This window comes from Rhinatrema bivittatum, chromosome 2 (assembly GCF_901001135.1).
Source record: "Rhinatrema bivittatum chromosome 2, aRhiBiv1.1, whole genome shotgun sequence".
In the NCBI taxonomy this organism is placed as follows: domain Eukaryota; kingdom Metazoa; phylum Chordata; class Amphibia; order Gymnophiona; family Rhinatrematidae; genus Rhinatrema; species Rhinatrema bivittatum.
The window spans coordinates 82,127,224-82,153,032 of record NC_042616.1 but is presented as its reverse complement, the minus strand read 5'-3'; the positions used below and the strand labels follow the sequence as shown (position 1 = coordinate 82,153,032).

The following is a 25,809-nucleotide window of genomic DNA, read 5'->3' as shown; positions in this document are numbered from 1 at the left end:
TGATGCTGAGGAGGAAGATGTTACCAGGTTGCATAAATGTCTGAAGGCCCTTCTCTACCAAGAGGTCTAGGATGCTAGATATTCTGTACTGTGGTTTTATTTCATCTTTTTACTTTGCTATGTGTTTTTAGTTCAAGATGCATATAGGTGTTTGATACTACTGTTTGCACTTTGCTAGCATGTTTGTAACTTATAGGTGGTATGGGTCCTTAGTTTTCAGTTAAACCGATTTTCACCCATAAATTCCTAGATTTTTCCCAAAAATGATAATTGGTTTAAACCAATTTTTCACCCTAATTATCAGCTGATTAAAAGAGCAGCTCAAGGTCGGCAGGGGTATCTTGGCCCGCCAGAAGCCGGGCAGGGGTCAAAATACCTGCAGTGTTTCAAGTCCTGCCCCCCACTACTATAAGTGATTGCTCTCCAGAGCCGCTGATATGCTGTGAAAGTCTCACCTCCCGTCCCACCATGCAGCCAAAGTGCCTGCTGCTTGGTACCATCAATGTAACATTTGAAGTGGGCCAGAAACACTTCCAGGCAGGATCCCTGGCCCCACAGAAAAGGTGGAACGCTGCAGAGTGCAGAAGCCTCAGCAAGAAATAACTGGAGCAACCACTAGTAAGGATCAATGCTATCACAATTGGGGGGGGGGGGCGGGTGTAGAGTGAGTCTTGTTGGGGATCTTGGGAGAGAAAGGGACATGTTAACAGCATCTCTTCTCTTTACCACACCCACCTAAGTGGAAGAATCTACTTAATATTTTTATTGTCCTGGCTTCTGTCCAGCAAAATAAACTCCAATATTTATCCAGAAAATGAGTCCTCTCACAGATTTTCTGTTTGTCAAAATAAATCCTGATAAACTACTCCTCCCAAGTATCATGTATATAGTTTAAATAGTTAACAGAATGAAAAGATTTTTAAAAGATTGATGTTTCTGTATGTAGACAGATCTGAACCTTTATGCAAAATTTACCACACTTTTGAAAAAAAAAGTGTGCTGCAAAAAGTTGGGGGCTCTGGCTATATGCTTTAAAAACATAAGCCCCCTCCTTATGCTTAAGGAGAAAAGGCCTCTATAGGAGATATCCCAAGAAGGGAACTAGTCCCCACAATTAAAGTTAACCAAGTCTGCCTAAGTGAGAACCAGATCAGAACAAAACAAATAGATAAGCCAGCAGCAGATGAAATGCATCCAAGGGTATTACAAGCAATCAGTGGCTGTTTAACCATCCTCAAAATTAAGGAACCAATTAGAGATACAAGTTCCTGAAAACTGTCAAAGAGCAAGTGTGCCCACTAATGCCGGTATATAAAAGTTTTAAATAAATATTCAAAAAGGAGACCACCACCACAATACTCTGAAGCGAATACTACTCTGCAGAAAAAGCCATCCAGCCACTTACTTTCCTTGGTGGTCAGTGTCTCCTATTAAAAAGAATTATACAAATATTTGCATACACTTTGCAACTAATCACATTGGAGCTCAAGATTAAAGCATTTATGATTTCATACCAGAAGTTCATCCATGCTGGTCTGACATTTTTCAAGATTGATCCTTTTGATTGCCACTTTCTCCTTTTTTGGCACACACTGGGCTGCTTGCACCACAGCAGTTGCACCACTCCCTGAAAAATGAAAAATAGAAGCAACATTCAAAACGTGTATTTTCCAGGTATATTACAGAAAGGTATAAATGTTCTGTAAACAGGATTACAACATAGCACTGAACCAAATGCATTCAATACTTTCACTGAAACAGGGAATGAGACAGCATAAGGACTAAGGCCCACCCAGCCTGCCAAATTTCATTTCTGGTGCAATGCCATAGAGCCCAGGTGATAGCAAGGCCCATCTAGTCTTATCTACTTTCTCTACCCACTGCAATACCTCAAAACAATTTTCCTCCAGCCCCATCTTTGCTTCCTTACCCTTAGAGACATTTCACAAGCTTGTCTGAATGCCACTATTTTTGCCTCCACCATCTCCACAAGGAAGAAGTTTGTTGTAACCCTAACTAGAAAGTGCTCAAGCTTTACTTACATGAAGTACCTGAGCTACTACAGAGGGGAGGAACAGCCTAATGGGTTAGAGCAGCAGGCTGCAGACCAGGACTCAAATTCTGCACTCCTTGTGACCTCTGGCAAGTCACTTCACCCTCCACTTGCCTCAGATACAGAGTACAAACTCTCTAGGAACAGGGAAATACCTATAGTACCCAAATGTAACCCACTTTAAAGTGGAAGACCAGCCAGCAAAAGCTGAATATAAATCAAAGTTTAGTTTTAACTTATGTGGGCAGATCCTCCTGCCCCCTTCTCTGCTGCACACCTCTACTCCCTCTGACTTCTGTAACAGCAGACAGCATATACTGCTAGAGCAGAGGACCTCTCTGAATCTTCTACCTTACAAAATACCCTCACACCCCATCTGTTTATCCCAAGCGTCGCTCACTATCTCTTTCTCAAGCTTCCTTCCACCCTCATTTCCATCTATTTCTTCCACCAACTTGTTTCTCATCACCCACTAAATCCCTCTCCTTCCACATACATGTTATCACATTAACCCCCAGTCCCCTCAAAGTGACAAATGCTGCTCGTATTTAGTGAGCTTGCAAGGAGGGATTCTGAAAGACTGGGCTGTACCATGCATTTATGCATCCTTTTACCTCACCCTGACTTTATCCCATTCATGACCCTCTCTTCTGCAACTTCCTTTCCAAACACTAGTCTTATGCAGTATGTATAAGATCTCAAAGTTCTCACATCCTCCTTCCTTTTCCTCTAGTAGACGTCTGGCTAGCATCTGAAGTATTACCTCAAGTTTTATGATTAAAGCTGCTGGTTTTTTGATTGTAAACAAATACCCAGAGGCATGCTACAACTATGGCCAATATATAGCCATGGCTATAGGCACTGCTGCCATGAGGAGCCTCAGTAAATGAAAAAGCAGTGCAATCTGCCGGCCATCCTGATGGAGCTGCACTGCTTTTCGACTCATATGCATTGGAATCTGGGTGCAGAAAAAACAGAAGCAGCCTCAGTGTCTGAGATGATGCATGATTTCCTGAATGTGGCTCACCACCGCAGGGTGCTATCGAGATCCGCTCATTCGCAGGGAGGCAAATGGAAGAATAGCAGCTTTGCAGTACAGGCTGCTTCCTCGCTCCCAGTTCCTGAATGACTTAATCAGGTACAGGAAGCAGCCTGTGCTGCAAGGCCACGATCCCTCCATTCTTCAGGCGCAGGGAGGTGAATGAGGGGATCGTGGAAGTACCCCACAGGGGGGAGCAGCATTAAGGAAATCATGCACCTGCCACCTGCAGTGAGAGGGGTGGGAGAGGGAGGCTGGAGTGCAAGACTGCTGGGAAGTGAAGGGCCTGTTGAACAAGACTATGGGGAGTGGGATTTCTGGGGTGGGAGATGAATTTGGAAAGCAAGACTGATAGGGAGTGGTGGGGGCTTGGACAGAGAGGGAACCATGAGTGCAGGAGAGTGAGAGCAGGTGTGAATATACATGGGGGAGAGCACATGAATGTAGAATGAGTGAGAAAGCATGCATTTGTGTATTCAAGTGGGAGAGAGTGTGAGCAAGCATGTGTGCGCGCGCATGCAAGATTGACCCCACTTCCTCTGCCTGCTAATTCATGACAACTTTAGAGTTTCTGGAAATCAAAAAAGTTCCCAGATATGGATAACTGGCAATTTTTTAAAATCCAAATTAGTTCTAATTGGGTGTTATTCAAAGTGTTAGAAATATTTTATTGATTGGAAAATTGTGAGTTAATTATTGAATGGTATTCTATTAGTTTTGAATAATTCTTTTTATCAGTATGGCTTTGCTAATCCTGTTTTATGAGAAATGGTAAATGCTTCTGTTTGTCCATTGTTGCAGTTCATATAGAGTTTGGCTTGTTGAGGTTTACCAGTTCAGTTTTTGCCTGTACATTTCTATTTATACTTATGGTCTCTTTATAAATGCATAATTTTTAATTGTGTATGAGAAGGGTGAGATGAGGTGGGGGTAACAAGGCTTAAGGTTTTCTAGGGCACCTAATACCCTTGCACTGACCATGGGCATTAATGTACAAACATTTAACAACATTTCCAAATTCATAGTGTTGTGATATATAATGGGCAAGGGTGCAGATTTTCTTGGCCATAGGTGCCACAGCTCTGCAAACACCCCCCTAAAGGGGGCAAAAAAAACCTCAATATTTAATGGTTGAATGTTTAATTGTATCTACGTTTAATTTCATTTGTAAACCGCCTGGTTAAACCTGCTTTTACAAGTGGTATATTAAATTCAATAAGATAAATTAGACACACTGGGAAAAAATGCCCTCCCCCCCAGTACTTTCACTTGTCCCCTTACCGGGCTGTAGCTGAGGAACTGAACACACTGAAACACCGATTTTTAGTACACAAAGAATTACTATTAGCTGGAAAGACAAACTTACAATTTATAAAGCACCGGAAAATAGAAGTCCTATTTTATGATACAGACATTAGGCTGCTTTTGTAGAACTTTCTTGGTTTCTACTATTTACAAATTCTAAAAATGCAGCCTCTAGAAATGAAACTATTTCTCCAATTAATGTCCCACCAGTGCCATGCACAAAAGGTATTACCTTTGCCAATCAAGAGGTCACCAGGCATGATCAAGTCTACATCCCATTACTGTGAATTGATTGTACAGTTCCACAATCATGCATTGCTCTCCTGAATTTCCAAGACTCAAACGTTTCTCAGGATGTAGCCTAGTTTCTTATAGGGAAAATGGCCTTATAAGATTCTACCACCCAACAGCTTTCGAGACATTCATCCAATAATTATAACCAGATATTGTAAAGCATTCAATGAACCCTGACTCACACTTTGTGATAGACTTCCATTACCTTGCTCACACAAAATCCACACTTAGTACAACAGGATGTAATTTAAAGCAGGATTTGTCTAGCCACACTTGTCAGTTATCAAAAAAGTAAGAGCGGGTATCTAGAAACACAGCAAGAACAGAACTTTCATACAAAAAAGTAGTGGGACAGCCATTTTATTAAAACAAAAATGAAGCTGAAACGTTCTACAGTGCTCGTCACCTGACATTTCAATTCACTCTGTAGGCATCCACCAAATCATTGGAGCATACCAATTTTTATATAAAATAAGATAGCATGTTGGGGCAATCCAGTCTGATTTTGCTCCATGAACCTCTTCTGTATGCTCTTGGAGAAAAGATCCTATCATAATAGTGAGTTAAAAGACATCCAGAGGAAAAACAGTAATGTAATTGTCCATTAACAATGAGGATTCTGATATACAGACACAGGAAAACAAGTCCATAAGCAAAGCACATCAAGCAGCACTAGCTGAATTAAAAGCAGCTCATCACCCAGTTAAAAAAAAAAAAAAAAAAATAGATTTTATATTCAGCTTTTCACATTTTTCAGCACTTCAAAGTGAATTACATTCAGGTACTGTAGGTATTTCCTTATCCCCAGAGGGCTTACAATCTAAGTTTATACCTGAGGCAATAGAGGGTAAAGTGACTTGCCCAATGTCACAAGGAGCGACAGCAGGACTCGAACCCTGGTCTCCTGGTTCCTAGCCTGCTGCCCGAACATGGCACAGTGTTTCAAGCAATTCTCTGCTTCACGGGAACTTGCCACTACTGAGGTCCACCAGACATGAAGTATGCACTGGTGTGGAACTTAGAAAAAAACATTTCCATGTAATGGGACAGTTCCATCTTTGAGAGGAGAGGTTCTAAATCTCCCTTTTCTGCCTTCAGGCTTAAGGAGGCAAAGAAGTTCTTCACTAGCTCTGATAACAGGGCTCCCATGGGTTGGGGGAACCCTATGAACTGGACTTCGAGGAAACCATCCTCTTCAGAAACCTGTATCAATACAGATGCCAGTTAAAATGAGGAACCTGGTCCCATAGCTGCTCCTGCTGTAATTGTGACCAGCTACAAGGTCTTCAATGCTGGTTGCATCAACAACTCTAATAGTACCATGCACCATAGTTGGCACCAGTAGTTCCTTCCACACCATGACATCCATCACAGGACTCTTTGGATGCATGTGCTGAAGTCCTCTGCTCCATCACCACCAATAGTGGTGCGACCTACCACACCAAGTGTGCTGACTGCACCTTAGAATGCAAACTATGCCAATTACAAGGATGGCACCCAGGTCTGCCCCAGGTCCAAATAAAACAGATGGCTTGACACCATTGGGATCTTTCACACTAAGAAAGAAGATGGCATCTATGCCAATGAGACTGCCCTGCCTTGGCAGAGTCCTGTGTCCATGGCAGATCCTCTTTGGTTCCAAGGGGATCCTGGGTGCTTCTTAGGCATTTTCTGTGCCTCTTCCAATGGCACAAGCTTCTGCACCACACTCAAACTTTGACTTGAGGTGGATCTGGAGGATGGCACCTTCCCGCTGCAAGAGAGACTGAGAGGGGTAAACATAATCACACTGGGTGCCTATTGATGTTTTGCACATCAATGAAAAACTGTTCTGCAACTTGACCTTGTAAAAAGGCTTGGGACACTTACCCCTGGCATCTTCCTTGGGGCTTCCATCTTCCAAGCACGATAGTACTGCAACCTGAGAGATATGGCCATAGCTGTAGCACTTGGAAGAGGTGGTGGTCCAGGCTCAAACAAAAATAGCAAATGCAATGTGTATCCATGGTGGGCATCTGGCACCCACAGATAGGCCTTAATTGCACTTACTACAGGCTTGTTAGAATTTGGCTTCTCCGTGCTTTTTGGCATCTTGATTTCCTACAATTTTTTTTATTTAATTTCATTGCTGTCTAAGGGGCTGCCAAGGCAGTGCCAGAAAAATCTTGAAAGCATATGGGTAGATGGGGCACAAGGCATGAAGTTAGAAAAGTTTCAGAAGTGACTAACCTCAGTGCACCAGCTCTGCTGTGGGTCACCAAAATAAAACACTTAATACAGAGAGCTTAAAGAAAGATCTATATTTAGATTAAATATGGAATATTCCAGTAGCAGGCAGAGCATTCACACAAATTAGATTAGCTCACTGATATGCAAATTGGAGATTGTAGTGTGTTTAGGAAAATGTTATGCAAAAGGTTGGCATTAAGACAACATCCTCTTAATAGGGTGGTATTGTAATTCTCTCATCTGTGTTAATAGGGCTGGGATTCTTTTAAGTCATGAGATTTCTTATAAATTGAACCCAGAAATCTGTAATACAATTTAAGGTTTAATTTTGACTTTTACACTTCTGGCCCACATGTCAGCAAATGAATAAATTTTACAAGTCTGATCAGTGTAATTTCATAATGTAGTAATAGCAGCTTCTAAGAAAGCCTTTCCAAGTCCCTTAACAGCTTGGACAAAGAAAGACACTTGGGACACTGGACAAAATTCATGCAGACTCCTGCACATTCCCAGTAAAGTCCATACTGGATGACGACATCCATGTGTAATGGCAAATGTGTGCCTCTTTGTGAATGGACAGCCATCCTTACGGCAAACACTGAGTCCCAGCATCCAACAGCAAAGACCAGCAGAATCCATATCAGCATGCTGAATTGCCACACTTCCAACACAAGTTTGCTTGTTGACAGTGACTAGTCCAAAATTAGCATAGAATCTTGTAACTAAATGAGACCGATCCTGGACATGCTCAGAAAACATGCTGATAATGCATCCATACTCTTCCAAAAGAAGAGTCCTTGCAGCACTGTTGGTATGTCCAACCCATAATCTGCATGTTACCCAGACTAAAAGTCATGCACCACAAGTTTGCCAAGGTGGAAAAGGGTAAACAGTGGAGTGCCTCAGGGATCTGTACTTGGACCGGTGCTTTTCACTCATCATATTCCTTTCCGGATTATATATATGATCTGGAAAGGAATACAAAGATGAATGGAGTGGAATGATAAACACAAACCAATTGTTTATGCTTTCAAAAAGTACAAAGATTATGGGACATGGAATAAAGTTACTAGGTAATACGTTTACGTTTTGTTTTTTTTAATTCAGAGTTTGTGGTAAAAGCTGTTAGTGTAGATAGGCTTAAAAAAAGATTTGGATAAATTCCTGAAAGAAGAGTCCATAAGCCATTAAAGGTGGACTTGGGATAAGCAGCATGGACTTGACTTTTTGGGATCTTGTTAACCACTTGTGACTTGAATTGTCCACTGTTGGAAACAGGATACTGGGTTTGGTTTGACCCAGTATGGCAAATTTTATGTTCTTATATTCTCCAATGTATACCTATTCATTGTGGATATCCTAAAAACCTGACTGGCTGTAGAGTTACCAGGAAAGGTTTGGGAAGCCCTGGCTTAGATATAACAGAACTTTTAAGACTGATGATCTTCTCTTGATCCCTGCTTCAAAATGTTCTTCTTGCGGAGGTTTACTGCCATCCCAAAAAGGTACCCACAAACTTCAAGGATAGATAGCATTATGTACTTCACAAGGCCTTAGCAACATCTACAGCCATCTCATATTTTAGTACAGAAGAGGTATAAACAACTGTTACCCATACTCTTTCAGGTCATAAAACATGAGCTCCAAAGCTTCCAATTGCAACAGCATATTTTATTACTGAAATCACAGACTGAGGACACAATTATTGAAGGTAACTATTGGAACTCAAAATGTTTAACTTCCAGCCATAACACTGAAATGAATACTGAAATGAACTACCCTTATGAACTACTTGTCCTCCATGTTTCAATACGAGCTGCTATTAATATTTCCCTCATGCCTACTTTTCCTATATTTACTTTGCCTCTCTGGTGCTTCAGTCCAGCCCACTTTATTGGACTAACTTAATACAGGCTTTGATGATCTTTTGACAGTTCTCTTCATTAAATCACTGGATTTAAAAGAAAGTCAGCTAGATCTTAGGCTGCCTGCATATGTCACTACAGCAGGAAGCTCACACACAAAGCATGTTAGTCAATCAACACAGTCTCTCCAGATTCCTCACCCTTACATTGACTCTCAAATAGCAGGAACATGTCATTCTCACTGAAAGCAACACACAAGTCATGAATATGTGACAGACTGTGAAGGCTAATGTTTTCTTCATTGTGAATCTGTATCCATTAAATGGATATTTCATACAATGGCTGGGTTCAATTGTATTCTGCAGACAAGATATTGTCTTTGGTACATATATAGATGTGCACATAGCTGTTAATCTTTAATATTTACTTTTTTTGTGATTTAAGTTAACAAAATTTTTGTTTGGGTCATAACTTAGTCAAGAAAGATGAAATTAGGCCATGTCTACTAATTTCCTCTCTGAGTCTAGCCAGAACAGTCCAGACATGAGGGAAGGTTCCAGCAACCAGGAGTTATTCCAGACTCCATCTCTTCTATATAGCCTAGTGCAGCTAGAGATTCCCCAGTATCTTCCTGCCCAACTCAGTAACAGGATTCTCAAGTAATTTTAAAGGATAAAAGATTAACTTTTTTTTTGGGGGGGGGGGGTCCTCTCAAACCAGTCAAGTCAAAAAAAAAAGGAAAAGTGACTGATCCTAAATTCTGCTCTTCCTCCTCTGGGCTTTCCTTCAGCCTACTATGTCTGTCCCTTTTGGGGGGGCAGTCTTTCACGTCTCCCTTTAATTCCCTTCCCACCCCCACCCCCCTTGGTTGGGTTCTGGAATGGTCTAAATAGATTCAAGGAAAGGAAATTATAAAGGAGGTGAAATTAGGCCTTAACTGCTAGTCTCCCATAATAGTCCAGACATGAGGGATGTACCAAAGCAATACCTATCCTGGATGGAAAGACGTGAAAGCTGCTTTAAGAATGCTTGCTACGAATACAGTGCCCTCCCCTTTGACTATAGGTTTAATCTATAATGTTTAGTAAACGAATTCAGCAAGGATCAAGCTGCTACCTACAGATATTTGTCAGGGAGACATTTGTATTCTGCCCATGAGGCTGCCTGAACCCTCCTGGAAGATGCTTTTGGGCCTTCCTGCTCCAGCTTCCCCTTTGATATGTAAGCAGAGGCTATCACTCCCTTAAATCCAGCGAGCTACTGACATTTTAGATGCAACGTCCCCTTTGCAGGTGCCGCTGAACAGCACATATAGCCCAGACATTTGGAATAGATGTGTGATCTTTGGGTACCTCAACAATGCTCTCTGGACACCTAGTAACTATAGTCCCTTTCTTTCACCTTCTAGCATCCTGAAAGCGGATAGGGAAATTGCCAATTCAGGTGGAAGTCAGGTACAACTTTTACTAAGTAGAAGGCACTGACCAGATTTTTTCCACACAACCATGTAGAGCTCCTGCAGGACAACACCTGTATTTCCGAAATTAATCTTACTGAACATATGTCTACCAGAAATGCTGCCTTCATGAGATTTTAGAATTGCCCCTTTCAACAGTTAGAATGGGACTGCAGCCATTGCTTTAAGAACTAAATTTCAAGTCCCAAGTCAGAACCATTAGTTGCCATGGAGGTTGCACATGCAAGAAAACATGCCACATCTGATGTGAAGCTATTGAAGAGCTGTCTATCCTTCCCCTATAACAGGTTAAGGCCACCACTTGTACCTTCAAAATAGTTGAGGACTAGGACCTTTTCTAATCCCTCTTTCATGTATTCCAGAATGTCTCACAATAGAACCTTTAGGGCAATAAACCCCTCTTGGCACCAGGCTTCAAATGACATCCAAACTCTTACATTTGTACAGTTTGCCCTTTCAATAGCCAAGCCATAATCAAGAATGGCATGGGCTCTTCCTTTACCACCAGGCCCTGGGGTAGCAACTCTTGTATGTGCATGAACCATAGTAGTTCCCCCAGTTGAAACCTGAGGAGATCTGTGTACCACGCTCTCCTTGTCTAATCTGGGGCTACTACTATCACTCATCCTTTTAACAACTTTGAATAATTGTATCTTTGGCAATTTTGATCTTACTTGCTCCGATTTCCAGGTAATTTAAAAAAAGCAGTGGTTCCAGAACAGATCTGAGGCACTCCACTATTCACCTTTCTCCACTGGAAATGTTTACTTTTTAGCCCTACTCTCCATTTTCTCTTTTAATCAATCAGTTCCCAGTCTACAATAGGACACTGCCCCCATCCCTTTTTAGTTTCCTACTAGTCTCATGACTGTCAAATGCTTTCTGGAAGTCAAGATATACTATCTCAACTGGCTCTCCTTTATCCATTTTTTTTTTTTTTGAGGATGTAAATAAATAAGTAGATTGGTGAGGTAAGACTTCCCTTGACTAAATCTGTATTGGCTTTGTCCCATTAAACTATGCATATCTATATGTTCAGCAATTCTGTTCTTTATGATAGTTTCTACCTGGTCTGTGGTATTTGAAGACTGAAAGGTTGCCAATGTAATGCCAATTTTTAAAAAATTGGCATTACATTGGCAACCTTTCAGTCTTCAAATACCACAGAATTTTAATGAGTTTACAAATTAGTAATAGCAAGTCTGCAATTTTGTTTTTCAGTTCTTTCAGCACTCTGGAATGATCATCATCTGGTCCAGGTGATTTGCTACTCTTTAGTTTCTGCCCTACAACATCCTCAAGGTACATAGATTTCGTTCTGCTGAATAACCACCTTTGAATATTTCTAGCATGGGTATCTTACATCTTACTCAGTGAACACCAAAGCAAAGAAGTCACTTAGTCTCTGCTATGACTGTCATCCTTAAGTGCTTCTTTTATCCCTTGATTATCTAATGGTCTGACTCCCTCACAGGCTTTTTACTTCGAATGTACCTGAAAAAGAAAATGGTTTTTGCTTTCACAGAAGCTTCATTTCAAGTTCTCTCTAACTTCCTTATCAATGCTTTGCTTCTAACTTGCCAGTTCTAATGCTGTTTCCTTCATGCAGATCCCTTTTCCATTTCTTGAAATATGTTTTTAGCTATTATAGCCTCTTACCTCACCTTTTAGCCTTCCTTCCACCTTTTCCAATGTGTGGAACACATCTGATCTGGGCTTCCCAAATGGTATTTTTAAACAATCTCTATACCTGATGCATCTCAACCATTGCAGATGTTCCTTTCAGTTTTTTCCTAGCCATTTTCCTCATTTTATCATAATTATTTTTTGAACATTAAATGCTTTTACAGTAGATTTTATTAGTGTCCTCCCTCCATTTATTAAGTCAAATTTGATCACATTGTGATTACTATTGCCAAGTGGCCCCAACATTGTTACCTCGCACCAAATCCTGTGTTCCACTAAGGACTAGGTCTAAAATAGTTTCCCCCCTTGTTGGTTTTTGTACCAGCTGCTCCAAGAAGCAGTCATTTCTTGGATGAAATAACTTTCCCTTTCTAGAATGTCCTGATGTGACATTCACCCAGTCGCTAATTGAAGTTACTCATTACTGTGCTACTGATCTTGTTAGCTTCCCTAATTTCTTTTAGCATTGTCTGTCTTCATTCTGGCCAGGTGAACGGCAGTACACTCCCACTGCTATTTTATTCCCTTTTCCACCTGAATTTCTATCAAAAAAAAAAAAGAGCATTGCATTTTGTTTCTTGCAGAACTTTTATTCAGTTTGACTGAATGCCATCTAATTTATAGTGACAACCCTCCGCCAATATGATCCATTTCAGCATTGCTATATAGCTTGTACCCTGGTATCAAAGTGTCCTATTAGTTCTCCTTCCATCAGCTCTCTGTGATGCCAATTATATCTACCACTTCATCCAGTGTTGTGCACTACTATGCCATCTTTTGTTTGTTTTTTGTTTAAAGACTTCTAGCATTTGTATACAGACATTTCAAAGTATGTTTTTGTTTGTATTAACAACTTGCTCATCAGATGACCCAGTGATTTGGAGTCTTTCTGCTCTGTCTGCTCTTTAAAGGCACCTTCTCCATTTTACCATTTATTGCAACCTCTTTACTGGGATTCCTTAATTTCCTCATCCCCTTAATATTCTTCAGAGACTCATCATCCCAAACCATGCACTTCTGAGCAACTGTCAGCATAGCTTTTAACTAGATGGGGGAAAGCTAACTCCTTTTTAAAAAGTTAGCAACAGCCTGGTTCCACTCTGGATAAGGTGGATCCCATTCTTTCAGAAAAAAGGACACCCCCCCCCTTCCACAAAATCAGGCCCAGTTCCTAACAAACCTAAAACCTTCTTCCCTGCACCATCACCTCTGGGGTCCTGCACATGGAATGAGGAGCACTTCTGAGAGTTCTGGGATTTCAACTTTCTACCTAAAATCCTAAACTTGGCTTCCAGAACCTCCATTCTGTACTCTTACACCATTGGTATCCATATGTACCAAGACAGATGGCTCCTCCCCAGCACTATCTAAAATCCTATTTATGTAACAAATTGGCTCCACCACCTTCACATGAGGCAGGCATGTTACCATGCGATCACACATCCACCAGCCACAATAGCCATCCTAACCCTTCCCTCCTGGGCACGTGCCCCTGGAGACATACCCTAGATGCAAGAGGGTATGACATCAGCTTGAAGGCAGGTCCTAGCTTCAGGATTGTTTCCTGCCCCAATATGCTGCTCTCCTCCAAGGGAGCACAGGAGGTGCCAGATTGGAGGTGCGACTGCTCTGTTCTGTCCCTGAAAGTCTTTCTATCTCCTGCCAGCTCTGCCACACTTCTCTGCACCTAGTGAACACATACAACCTCTTGCCAGCTGGGAGATAATCACACATGTGACAATACAAAAAGACTAGAAAGCCTCCCTCTTGCTGCTGGACTGATGTCTCCATCGTAATTTTGATTTATCAGAGTTAGTTTCTAAAGGGAGTAGGGATGTAAAGCTAAAGTACTTTTAGACTACTGATTTTATATTTGTCAATTACCGTATTTTTCGCTCCATAAGACGCACTTTTTTTTCCCCCAAAAGTGGGGGGAAAATGTATGTGCGTTTTATGGAGCGAATATAAAAAAAAAAAAAAAAAACAAACAAAAAATCTAACAACCCCCCCCCCGACTCCCCCAAGACCTGCCAAACGTCCCTGGTGGTCCAGCAGGGGTCCAGGAGCGGTCCGGGAACAATCTCCTGAGCGTGGGCCGTCGGCTGCCAGTAATCAAAATGGCGCCGACGGCCCTTTGCCCTTACTATGTCACTGAGACCGACCAATAGCAGCGGTCGGTCCCAGTGACATAGTAAGGGCAAAGGACCGTCGGCGCCATTTTGATTACTGGCAGCCGACGGCCCACGCCCTGGAGATCGTTCCCGGACCGCTCCTGGACCCCCGCTGGACCACCAGGGACGTTTGGCAGGTCTTGGGGGGGTCAGGAGGGTGGGGGGTTGCGGTAAATTAAGTCGGCAGGTCTTGGGGGAGTCAGGAGGGTGGGGGTTGTTAATTTAAAGGGTTGGGATGGGGGGGTTTTTTGGGGGGGTCCCAGAGAAAAACGTTTTCTGATCTGGGGAGTGGACCGAAAAGGCCCTCCCCAGACCCGAAAACAAAATGGGGAGGAAAAAAAAAGCTATGCACTCCCCTAATTTTCTCCATAAGACGCCCAGACGCAGAGCCGGTTTAGCACAATTTTTTTTTTTTTTAAATTTTCCCCCTCTGAATCCTAGATGCGTCTTAAGGTCAGGTGCGTCTTATGGAGCGAAAAATACGGTATATCAAAAAACGACGTCTATTTATATCTACCTAATTGACCCTTTTTTTGAATTAAGTTTATTCTGTATAAAATAAGTAAATTTATAGTAAGGAGATTAGAGGGGTACACTTCTGTTGCAAGGGGTGCAGGGCATCTGGAAGCTGAAGCCTTGAGTCGCTCACAATGACCTCCGAGTCCTCTCCCAGGGGCTGCTGGGTAATGAATGCAGATGAGTTGATAGAGTATCTGAATGAATCTGCAATATTTTAAGCCCCACATTAAAAGCTTCAAAAATGTAAATTTAGTGATTTCCTATATTTTTCCAAGGGAAACCCTTCCAGGATACTGAGAAAGTTAATCTTTGTAAAAACACTCAGCTAGGTAATTGAAATAAGCTACTTTAAATATAAACAAGGTGTAGAAGCTGGATATTTTAAAGGATAATCTTCAAGCTTCTTGTCCAGTTGATTGCTGTGTTCTTCTCAAAGTGGTTTATCAACCACACCTCTGAAAGAATGGCAACCGAAGGCCACCCCTGAGCAAGCATTCCCATGTAGAGGCTCCCAGGTGTGGACCCATTTATCTCAAGTCATTAGGGAGACTCAGGACTATGACTTTTTCAAAGCTAAAAGACGACATTTTTCTTTAAACTTTGATGGAGTCCTGTTGGTGTCCTTTGTCGTGGTCAGTGGATTAACCCCAAGAACGGGAATTTCTGCAAAGTGCATTTTGATGGCCTTATAAGGCTCGCAGAAGTTTGAGCAGCTACAATTGTGTGTGTTTTATTTCTGGATTAAGTTTGAGTTTCTATATTGTATTTACCAATTATTGGCCAATTTGACATGTGCAAACAAGAGAAACTCCAGAGAAAGCCTAATTAGAGGAACCACATTGCCGTAAATTACACTGGCATCCAGCCATGGGAAGAGCATCTAACCAAAATGTCATGAAAGTTAGGGACTACTTTTAAAGAATGGGTTGAGACACCCAGAAGGTATTAACATTTTAACTCCTGAAGGAGGAAATAAAAAAAAAAAGTGTTATAACTGGGAACGTTCTGCACCGAAACACAGTGCCCACTGAGCTAGAGAAAGCATTTCATGGGACTCTCATGATACAGCAGAAAAGATAGCATTGAATGTAAGCATTCAACCTAAAGAAAACTTAAGGAGGATGCAAAGAAATATGAAAAATAAACACAACCTTTGCTGTCACAGTGAAAATGAAAAGTAATACTTTTCAGCTGAACACTTAAAACCCTGCGCTGTATCATCTGTTACTGGCCAAGGAGACTTCCCTGTACATTATGATCAGATAACCTGTTCTTGACAAGACTCCCAAGGGCAATAAATCACACAGCTATTATATCCTTCAGGAACAGATGCAGAGAACAGCTTAACACTGAGGACAGCCTGCTATAATTTGAAGGCTGGTCACCCTATCAGTGTGTGCGCGCACACTATGACATCCAACCCGTTTAGTGAGATTCATTACATGTTTCTCAGCACGAGCTAAAATTTCATGGACACCATGCGTGTTATGGAAATTGGTGGTAAAGCATGCCTAGCCAGGATATGCCAGCCTCAATACCTGCTACCTTAAAAGCATGAGCCCAAAGACTGCACTACAACAAACGGGCCGATACAGTAAAAACTGCGGGAGACTGGGCGAGCGCCCGCTCTCCTGTGCGTGCGACACAGTAATTTATTTAAATTAGGGTCTGCAGCAAAAGAGGCGCTAGGGACCCTAGCGCGTCTCTAGCGCCTCTTTTTGGACAGGAGCAGCAGCTGTCAGCGGGTTTGACAGCCGATGCTCAATTTTGCCGGCTTCAGTTCTCGAGCCCGCTGACAGCCACGGGTTCAGAAACCGGACGCCGGCAAAATTGAGCGTCCGGTTTTCAACCTGTGAGCCCATTTTAAATTTTTATTTTTTTCACTTTTTTTTTTTTTTTAAACTTTGGGGGCCTCAGACTTAATATTGCCATGATATTAAGTCGGAGGGTGCACAGAAAAGCAGTTTACAGCTTTTCTGTGCACTTCCCCGGCACCGGCAGAAATTAACACCTACCTTAGATAAGGCGCTAATTTCTTAAAGTAAAATGTGCGGCTTGGCTGCACATTTTACTTACTGTATCGCGCAAGAATGAATAGCGCCCGCAACATGCATTTGCATGTTGCGGGCGCTATTAGGTTGGGGGGAGGGGTTTGGATGCGCGTTTTCAACGCGCTATTACCCCTTACTGAATAAGGGGTAAAGCGCACTGTAGTGTATCGGCCTGTAAGTAGCAGGAGTTTCAAGTATCTTTGTGGATTACTGCCAGAGTCGACTGACTAGCGCCCCAGTGTAGTGCACTAGGCTGTGCAGAGTTGTCTACAAATTGTGCACACAAATTGTTACTGCATTTAAATCTCATGTTAAAGAAGGCATTAGTTACTGCTCCCCTAACACAGAAAAGTACATCAGCTGCATGCATGGTTTCTTAACACTAGAACTTTAACTCCTGGTCAGAGCTGTTCGTCTATAAAAGGTAAACCTAAAGTTAGTGTGGGAGTCCTATACTCAAAATTTGTTTATATTCTGCTTTTCAAAATGGATTTCATTCAGGTACCGTAACTATTTATATTGATGAGTCAATTTTGCATAAATCAAGTTCCCTGTGCATAAGACATGCTTTGTGAGCAGGGAATGCATTTTGTGCACTAATTTTATGTATACAAATTATGTTTTGGGCACATACAACGGGATTATGCATAAAGCATGTCTTTGGCACACCTTTTCTGGCTAGGACATCCCCCAACTCTTAATGTATCAGTATTTAACTTTTTACTATGTGACTGAAGAAAACATGAGCTAAAGCTTAGCTCACATTTTATAGCATCGGGCTTTAGGAAGGCAAGCTAGCCACACTGTTCGCATCAAGCCCTCCTCACCAGTGACAGGTCATCTGATACCTTAGAAAGAGATGATTCCACCTCCAATTATCAGTAGAACAAGGAGAGTGGTTTCAATTTACTTTCCTCTTACTGTATCCGCAAGAGATTATGAGATGCAACAGGAAAAATTATCCTTACTAACAGAACGCATTCCTATCACCTGACAGATAAAACAGATTTAAATAAAGGCAGAAGAACGCAGGTACTGAGCCAGGCAGCCCTCCCATCCCCCAAAAACGGTTATCAGAACTATAAATCCAAGCAGCAGTCTCTTTCCTGCCTCCTTTCTGGTCAGAAATTCCTAGGAAACCATGAAAGCAAAGCTTTAACTAGCGCTCATCTCCCTGGTCTTTTTTTTTTTTTTTTTTTTAATACTATTCCCCCCTGCCCCCATACATAAATATGATCCTCTTCTAAAGAAACCCACAAAAGAGGTAATCTGAAGAAATCCTGAACAGCTTTTAAGAAACCAACAGCAACACTGAAGAGATAGTTTTGGGCCAATTCATGGACAGTGCCAGTGATATGCAGCAAGCCTGGCTTTAATTCTAGGATCAGGTTTTGTATTGCTTCAGCCAAGTGCTGCAGAATAGCAACACCTAGAAGCTCCACTTAGGACCAATGATTGCAGGGGTGTGGAAAGGGCCCTGATGTGTAGCCTCCTGGTCAAGGACTAGCACTACAATGACTGAGTTAACTGAGGCCCTGATGTAATCAGATGTGCTGGGCACACTTTTTATACAGGCTTCTTTACTTATGATGCAGCAAGGAGTTTTGCATACAACGCATTTATGCAATACTCTGCCCTCGTTTAGTGCACCTCAATGTACATTCCACACTTAAGACACTTTTACTATTAGTCAGTGCAGAGGCCCATAGGTTTTTATATATATGTATATATTTATGCACATAAAGCATGTTTTCTTGACGCATGCAGATTGTGACTTCTGAGTATAAAGAATGATTTATGAACAAAAAAATTTGTATACATAAAAAGTGCACAATCTAAGAATTGTCATACTGAGTCAGACCCAGTATGGCAGGCAAAACATAAAACTTGTTTTACCTATAGAAAACTTGATTTGTGCATGAATTGTATTAGCAATAGCGAAAAATATTTTTTTAAAATACACACTTTAAAAGTCTAGCACTTGGTGTTTATCACATATATATAAAAAAACATTGGACAGAGGGGGGTTCGTTTATGATTACCCCTGGAGGGGATTTATGACAAATAATATATGAAACGTTCCTCCTTTTGTCTTTAATATTTTCTCGCACACATTTTTGCATATATTTAGAAGGATTTTTAAACTTTTTTACCCTTGTTTGGGATCTAAAAGGTTGAGAGTTTTTTCATAAATAATTCTTCTATTAGCAAATTATGACGGAGGATTCGTATGGTGGTTACTCAATTGATCTTTAGGAATCCCTCTAAAGCATTTTGGTGCTCACTGAATTTTGAATTGTATTATGTACATAAAATTTGGAGTACAGGACCCCCCACAGTATGAACTATGGGTTTAGCCCCATAGGCTAACATTATCTGGAGTAACTTTACTCTAGCTCTTACCAGGAATTACATTTCCAGCCTTAAGACGCCATGAGATAGACACATACACTTTTTTTCCGGTGAACTTTTGGGGCAACCTAATGCACTCTTATTATACTTGTGAAAAGAGTTAATTAAAAAAAAAACCATATTGAACGATATACAAAAAGAGGGAGATCTGATATAATCTGTTCATGTATACTACTCAGACCTAAATTCCCAAGTGAAAGAGTACAAAAACAAAGAAATCAAGTCATTAAACAAAAAGGGAGAATACTTAACTTTAATTTTAGACCACTCCGTTTACTAAAAAAAAAAACAAAAAACCACCACTGTGTAAAAAAAAAACCAAAAAACCACCACTGTGTAATTCACTGTGCCAACTGAATTAGACAGAAACGTAAAGGGCAGAAGGCACCATTCAGAGCCTTACAGGCATTTCAGCACCGTCTACTGTAGACTAACACAAGTTGCAGCTTTTGAAGCACTGCTATTTCGAGATTAAAAAAAAACAAAACCCACTCACTTTAATACTAGTTATTCGTTTCTGATCCCCCCCCCCAAAAAAAAGGGCAAATAAAAAACTTAGAGATATATATATATATATATACATACACACACACACACACACAAGACAGACATATACACCGAGCGTATAATAAGTTAGAAAATCGTAATAAAAGATCTAGCTCCAAAGTGGGTAACACTGGAAATAACACTTAATATAAGTTCTTAGATTTTTTAGTTAACTGACAAAGCCATAACTTCCCGGACACGCCGGGACCTGCTCCCCTAATACCTGGGCGAAGCCACGAGAGAGCTGCCTGTAGGAGCCCGGGTGTAAGGCCACTCTTAGAGCCACCTCGCCGCCTCCCGCAGCATCCCCCGTCCCCGGAGAGCGGGACCGGCTACGGCACAGAAAAGCCGTCAGGCCCCGGGTTGGGCGGCAGCGCCGCCCTGCCCTGCCAGCCCCGGAGCACTAAAGGGAGTGGGGGCGGCACCAAACTTTCCCTGGGCGCGAGAGTAGCGAGGCCGCCTGGGAGGGAGGGGAGTCCACGCCACTAACTCCCAGACACGGGGGAGGGGAGTTTTTAAAAGAGAATCAAAAGGGGGCGCCGGGGCCTCGTTTCTCTCCGAAACGCCAGCCCCGCGCCCACCCCGGGGCGAGGAAAGGAGCGGCACTCACCGATCACCTCCTGCAGCTCGTAGTCATCTCGGTTAATAGACCAGGGAAGCGAGCTCGGCTCCTCAGACATGGCTCTAGGACGGTGTTACCAACCTCGCTTATTTCCCGCGAGATTGGGCTTCTTTTCCTAGTCGTTCGCTTTTTTTTTTTTTTTTTTTTTTTTTTCCGATTCGCGGGCTGCTTTTAATTGGGCGATTTTTCCTGCCAATCGCGTTTTTTTGGGCTTGGAGGGCGGGACTTGTGCTGTGATGTTGAAGTGATTGGCTGCTGCCACCGATGAGGCCCGTCCGTAGCAGGCGCACCCTAAATTATTGCAGCAGTAAGCCAATGGGAGCGCAAGCCTTCACACCAGCACGTGGGCAGACCCAGCAAGGCATTGCAGCATCAACAGCCCGTCCTAGGTGGGCAGAGTCAGACCCAGCACGGCACTTGCAGCAAGCAACAGGGAAGGAATCTTCTGTGCAGTTGCAGACCTGAATGCTGAAGGGAGTGTAGCACTCAGCTGGCTACAGCCAGATATCAGGAGAGGAGGAATGAGTGTGTTGGAAGAGGGGAATGAGAGTACGGGGGCCAGAGAGGTGGGCAGGAAGAGGGGAATGAGAGTACGGGGGCCAGAGAGGTGGGCAGGAAGAGGGGAATGAGCATTTGGGGACCAGAGATGAGCTCGGAGGGGGGGATGAGTGCTTGGGGGCCGGGAATGAGCGTGTGGGGGCCAGAGATGAGCTCAGGGAATGAGTGTGTGGGGACCAGGGACGTGCTCGGAGAAGGGAATGGGCACAAGGGGCTGGTGTTTTTTAATTTGTTCTACACTTGATTTCATCTATTTTTTTTCTCATTTCTTCTCCCTGCAGTAGATCACCTTTGTAAGAAATCCTTATTTTGACAAAAAGCTTGTCCATACCTGCTGACTACAGGTAAAAAATAATGTGCCCTGGAAACTTGTAATGCTTTTTTTTGTATTTGTTCTATACCACTTTTGTTTTCATCTAAACTTGCTTTTTTTTTCTTTCATTTCTTCTCCGTGCAGAAGATAAACTTTGTATGAAAGCCTGTCCATACCTACTGTTTCCGTCATTGGCTGCTACTGAATGGTTTTGATCTACTATGGCTAAAGTAAGGAACTGGGCTAAGTACTGTAAAAGGTACTGCAAAGCGTGGAAAGAGGAATGTGAACTAAAAGCATGGATTCAGCCTGCTGTCAGCTATGAGAGGAGGGGGCAATGAGCGTGAGGGGATTGACGTTTCAATCTCACATTTTTTGGGCTTGTTTTTTTGGAAAAATGTGCTTGTTCTTTCATGAAAACATGGCAACCCTGCTCTAGGATTCAGCCGTCAATCCCTCTCTCACTGCACGGCCAGAACAAACTGGGAAAAAGGCGGTTTATTTAAAATTTAAAAAAAAAGAGAGAGAAATCCAATTGACACACGAGAAATATTTCACATCACAGCTGAACCGAGCTCAGAAGAACAGTGGCTTGCACTCCAGCTCGTCTCACCACTTCTCGCTCCAACATTGCCAAACTTTGCCTTCTAGCATGACTGGCCGTGCCCAGCACCGTGCTGACATCACCAACCGACGCTGTTCACTGCCCAGACTGTGTAGCAGCCATCTTAAATGTGGCCTTGAGCGGACTGAATGACTGGCGACTGTAAAGAAAAGTATGGCAGTTACTCTGCTCAAGCAACTATGTGGGAAACAAAACAAATTCCCTTCTCGGGAATGATTAGTCTGTGAACACAAAGATTCAGTGAAAGGAGTTTATTAATACAGCTTGCAAACTGGGTACATACAGAAAATTCAGTAGGCATGAGTTATATTGTGCAAACATTCAGGTTATATACCTTTTTAAGTTCCTTAATTTTATCTTTGCTATTAGCATATTAAGCTCTCCCCTTTTTACTTCTCCTTACCACCTTGTGGTAGGTCATTCTGATTGGCTGTTTCTGCAAAAGGCGGGGCCAAGGGGGGGATGTGCTCCTCATTTTTTTCATGTTTCTAGAACAGGGGTCGGGAACCCATGGCTCGCGAGCCAGATATGGCTCTTTTGAGGGCTGCATCTGGCTCGCAGACAAGTGTCGCCATACTTCGCGGTTCCCCGCTGACCCAGCTGCTCCCCGGTCCTCCGCCGCCCGGGCTTAAAATGCTGTCAGCCCGGGCGGAACGCGGCAGGACAGCTGGAGTCAGCGGCACCGGCGTGCTCTCTTCTCCCCCCCCCCCCCCCCCGCGGCCCGGAAGAGGAAGTGGAGAGCATCGGGTGCCTGCGCGGGAAGAAGAGACCACACTAGCGTGGTCTCTTCTTCCGCGCAGGCACCCGATGCTCACCACTTCCTCTTCCGGGCCGCGGGGGGGAGGAGAAGAGAGCACGCCGACTGGAGTCATCCGGGTGTCAGCCGGGTGCCAGCGCTGGAGTCATCGGGTGCCTGCGCGGGAAGACCCGCGCAGGCACGCTAGTGTCCGACGGGAAGAAGACTTCAGCGCGGCTCGGAGGAAAATGAAAATCTTCAACCGCGGCCGATGGGACTCCGCCTTCGCCTCCGCGAGGGCTGAAAATGAAGGAGGTTAGCGTTGGGAGGTGGCTGCTGCTGCCGCGAGTTCCGGGGGTGGGGGGGGAAGGGGGAGAGAGAGAGTGAATGAATGAGCGAGCAAGCATGTGTGTTTGAGATCCTGTGTGTGTGAGTGAGAGATTGCATGTATGTGAATGATTGAGAGCCTGTACATGTGAAAGAGAGTATGTCTGTGATTGAGAGCCTGCCTGTGAGAGAGAGAGCATGAATGTAAGTTTACCATTGGGAACCTGTATGTGTAAGTTTGTAATTGAAAACCTGTTTGTTTGAAAGAGTATGTGTGTATGATTGAGATCCTTTGTGTGTGAGAGAGATCATGTGTATGTATGATTAAGAGCCTGTGTGTATAAGTAAGAGAGAGATCATGTGTGTCTGTGTCTGATTGACAGCTGGTTTAGGTGATGGAGCATGTGAGTATGTGATTGAGAGCCTGTGTTTAAATAAGAGAGAGAGACCATGTGTGTCTGTGTGATTGAGAGCTGATTTAGGTGAGGGAGCATGTGAGTATGTGATTGAGAGCCTGTGTTTAAATGAGAGAGAGAGACCATGTGTGTATGTGTGTGATTGAGAGCTGATTTAGGTGAGGGAGCATGTGAGTATGTGATTGAGAGCCTGTGTGTAAATGAGAGAAAGAGAGGACATGTTTGTAAGCATGTGAATGAGAGAAAAAGACAGCATGTATTTATGTGATTGAAAGCCTGTGTGTGTGTAAGCGTGAAAAGATAGACAGCATGTGTGTAAATGTGTAATTAAGAGCCTATATAAGTGAGAGAGAAAAAACATTTGTATATGTGAGTGACTGAGAGCATGTGTGTATAGGTGTGTCATTGAGAGCCAGTGTGAGAGAGAGCGCTGGTATGTGACTGAGAGAGGAGAAAGTTCCAAGCAAACCACCCCACCTCCTGCTAATTCAGAACAATCTCAGGACACCTGGATATCAAACGTTCCCAGGTATGCAGAGCAAAAAAATTTTTGTATCCTTATTGTTTTTCATTACTGGATCTTTGTGTCTGCTATTTTGAAATATTTTGTTGGTATCTGGAAATGTTTTATATGAGTTTTTAATTATTGGATATTCCACTCATCAGCTGTTTCGAAATATGTTCTTTTTGTTAGTACAGTTTTACTGCTGATGATTTTATATTTCTTGATTTGTTTTATAAGGATGTGTGATGTTTCTTTTTTCCTTTGTTACACTGCATACAGAGACTCTGGCTTGTTGCAGTTTCCAATTCAGTTTTTGTCTGCATGCTTCTTGTTATGCGTTTTGGTCTCTTTATTCTATGTTAGGTGAGGGACAGCACGTGATTCAGGTGAGGTTTTCTGCTGGCGTGTAGTTTCTGTGTAGGACTCTATAGCAGCCTGACTTGGTCCGTTTTCCTAATAGGAGATGTATTGGTGTCTTAAGGCCTGGTGTAATATTTTCAGAGACTTATTGTACTTTAAAAGTGTGATCTTACATAAAATGCACACATTTACTTGTATTTAGTTTTAAACATATTGTATGGCTCTCATGGAATTACATTTTAAAATATGTGGCGTTTATGGCTCTCTCAGCCAAAAAGGTTCCTGACCCCTGTTCTAGAATATAGGAATATTTCATCATTTTTACCGGTGGACTTCTTTTTGCACCTTTTGTTTACTTGGTACAAAGGAAGGAGGGGCGGTACTGAGGGAGTTGCCTCCAAAGTTCTGTCCCTTTATTTCTTAACACTTAGCAAGGAACAGGGAAGGATTTCCTAATTTGGCAGTGTGGCTGTTAACGGTCCTCGCAAAAGAGGTAGTGCTACTATGGCTGTGCAGAATTCTAGGGGTTTTTTAACTTTGGTTCTGGTCCCTTGCTTTCTGCTTTGCGGAGGCCTGTTTATTTCACAGGCTGATCTGATAATGCTGATTTCATGGTGTTTCTTATACAAGTGTAGTGTATATAAAGGGAATTAAAGGGGGGGGTCTTCATACTCTTGTCCATTACCTTTATACTTGGCTAAGGCCTAATGCTGGCCTGGTGTTATTGACCTGTTTCTCAGCCAAGGCTCTGCTTGTGGTTTCTTTACACGCCAGCTGCACAGCTCACTTACCACTGTTGCGTCCGTCGGTCTCGGACAGCTTCGATCTCTGTGCCTCACCTTTCTTCCTTCTTTCTCCTCAAGCCTTGGGAAGCTGGCTGCCACCGCGTCCTCATGCCGCTCTCTCCGGCGTCCCCGGATCAGCGACGGCGTTCGCCATGTTTCTCCTGAGGGCCTCCTAGGGTGCGCGCACGCCACCCATGCCTTTATCCACGTCATGACAGGAACCTCGGGGGCGTCCCCTCCGAGTGATATCAGCACATCCTGGTATTTAGCCTGCCCTTATTTGCTAACAAACCCAGTTAGCAAGGATTGGAATGCTCCAGTCTAAGCTTCTCTGTCGCTTTCCAGCAGCTGCTAAAAGCTCTCTCTCTCTGCCCTTCGGGGTAATTCATCGCTAACTTAGGTACCCGCTCCTCGGGGGCCCCCCTTCTCTCTTTCAGGTGCCTATCTGGGAAACCGGGTGCTTGCTTCTCGAGGGCCTGCATTCCCGTGCCTGGAACTGATCTGCTTCTGCCTGCCAGGATCTTCATCAATACAGCCAACTGCTCAGTGAGTACTAACCCTCTCAGTCTGTCTCAGCGTCAGCGCTTGGAGTCTACATCTGGGTTCTGCCTCTACTACCCTGCGCTGCCTTTCAAGCTACCTAAGAGTGGGACTGGTCTCCTCTGCCGAGGACCCCTGGACTGCTTCTACTGAGTTACCTTCACTACTGTCCAACCCGGGCACTACCATCAAGCTGTATAATGAATACAACTTCTCTGTCTGTGTGTATAGAGTCTAGCCTAGTACTGCAGTTCCTGACAGGGCCCCTCCCCGTGGGAGTGGCCATCACCGCAGTGCCCAAGAATCCACTTCAACACCCCAAAACGATAACAACCACTTCCTCCTTCGGCAACTGCTTTGTGTTAGAGACAAAAA

General features: G+C 43.1%; 1 protein-coding gene across 5 annotated transcripts in view; it reads right to left on the bottom strand.

The window, feature by feature from the left end:
* Window positions 1-20,421, bottom strand: part of OXSR1 (oxidative stress responsive kinase 1) — a 330,066-nt gene extending 309,645 nt beyond the window's left edge. For 4 of the 5 annotated variants that reach the window (XM_029588379.1, XM_029588380.1, XM_029588381.1 and 1 more), the window contains exons 1-2: window positions 20,258-20,420; window positions 1,515-1,627 (exon numbers count right to left, since the gene is read on the bottom strand). In XM_029588379.1, the coding sequence (XP_029444239.1) occupies window positions 1,515-1,627; window positions 20,258-20,327 (183 nt within the window). In that variant the 5' untranslated portion in view covers window positions 20,328-20,420. Of the gene's footprint in view, window positions 1-1,514; window positions 1,628-20,257 lie in introns of all 5 variants that reach the window. The other variant, XM_029588383.1, reaches the window with a different exon arrangement.
* Window positions 20,422-25,809: the final 5,388 nt, after the last annotated feature.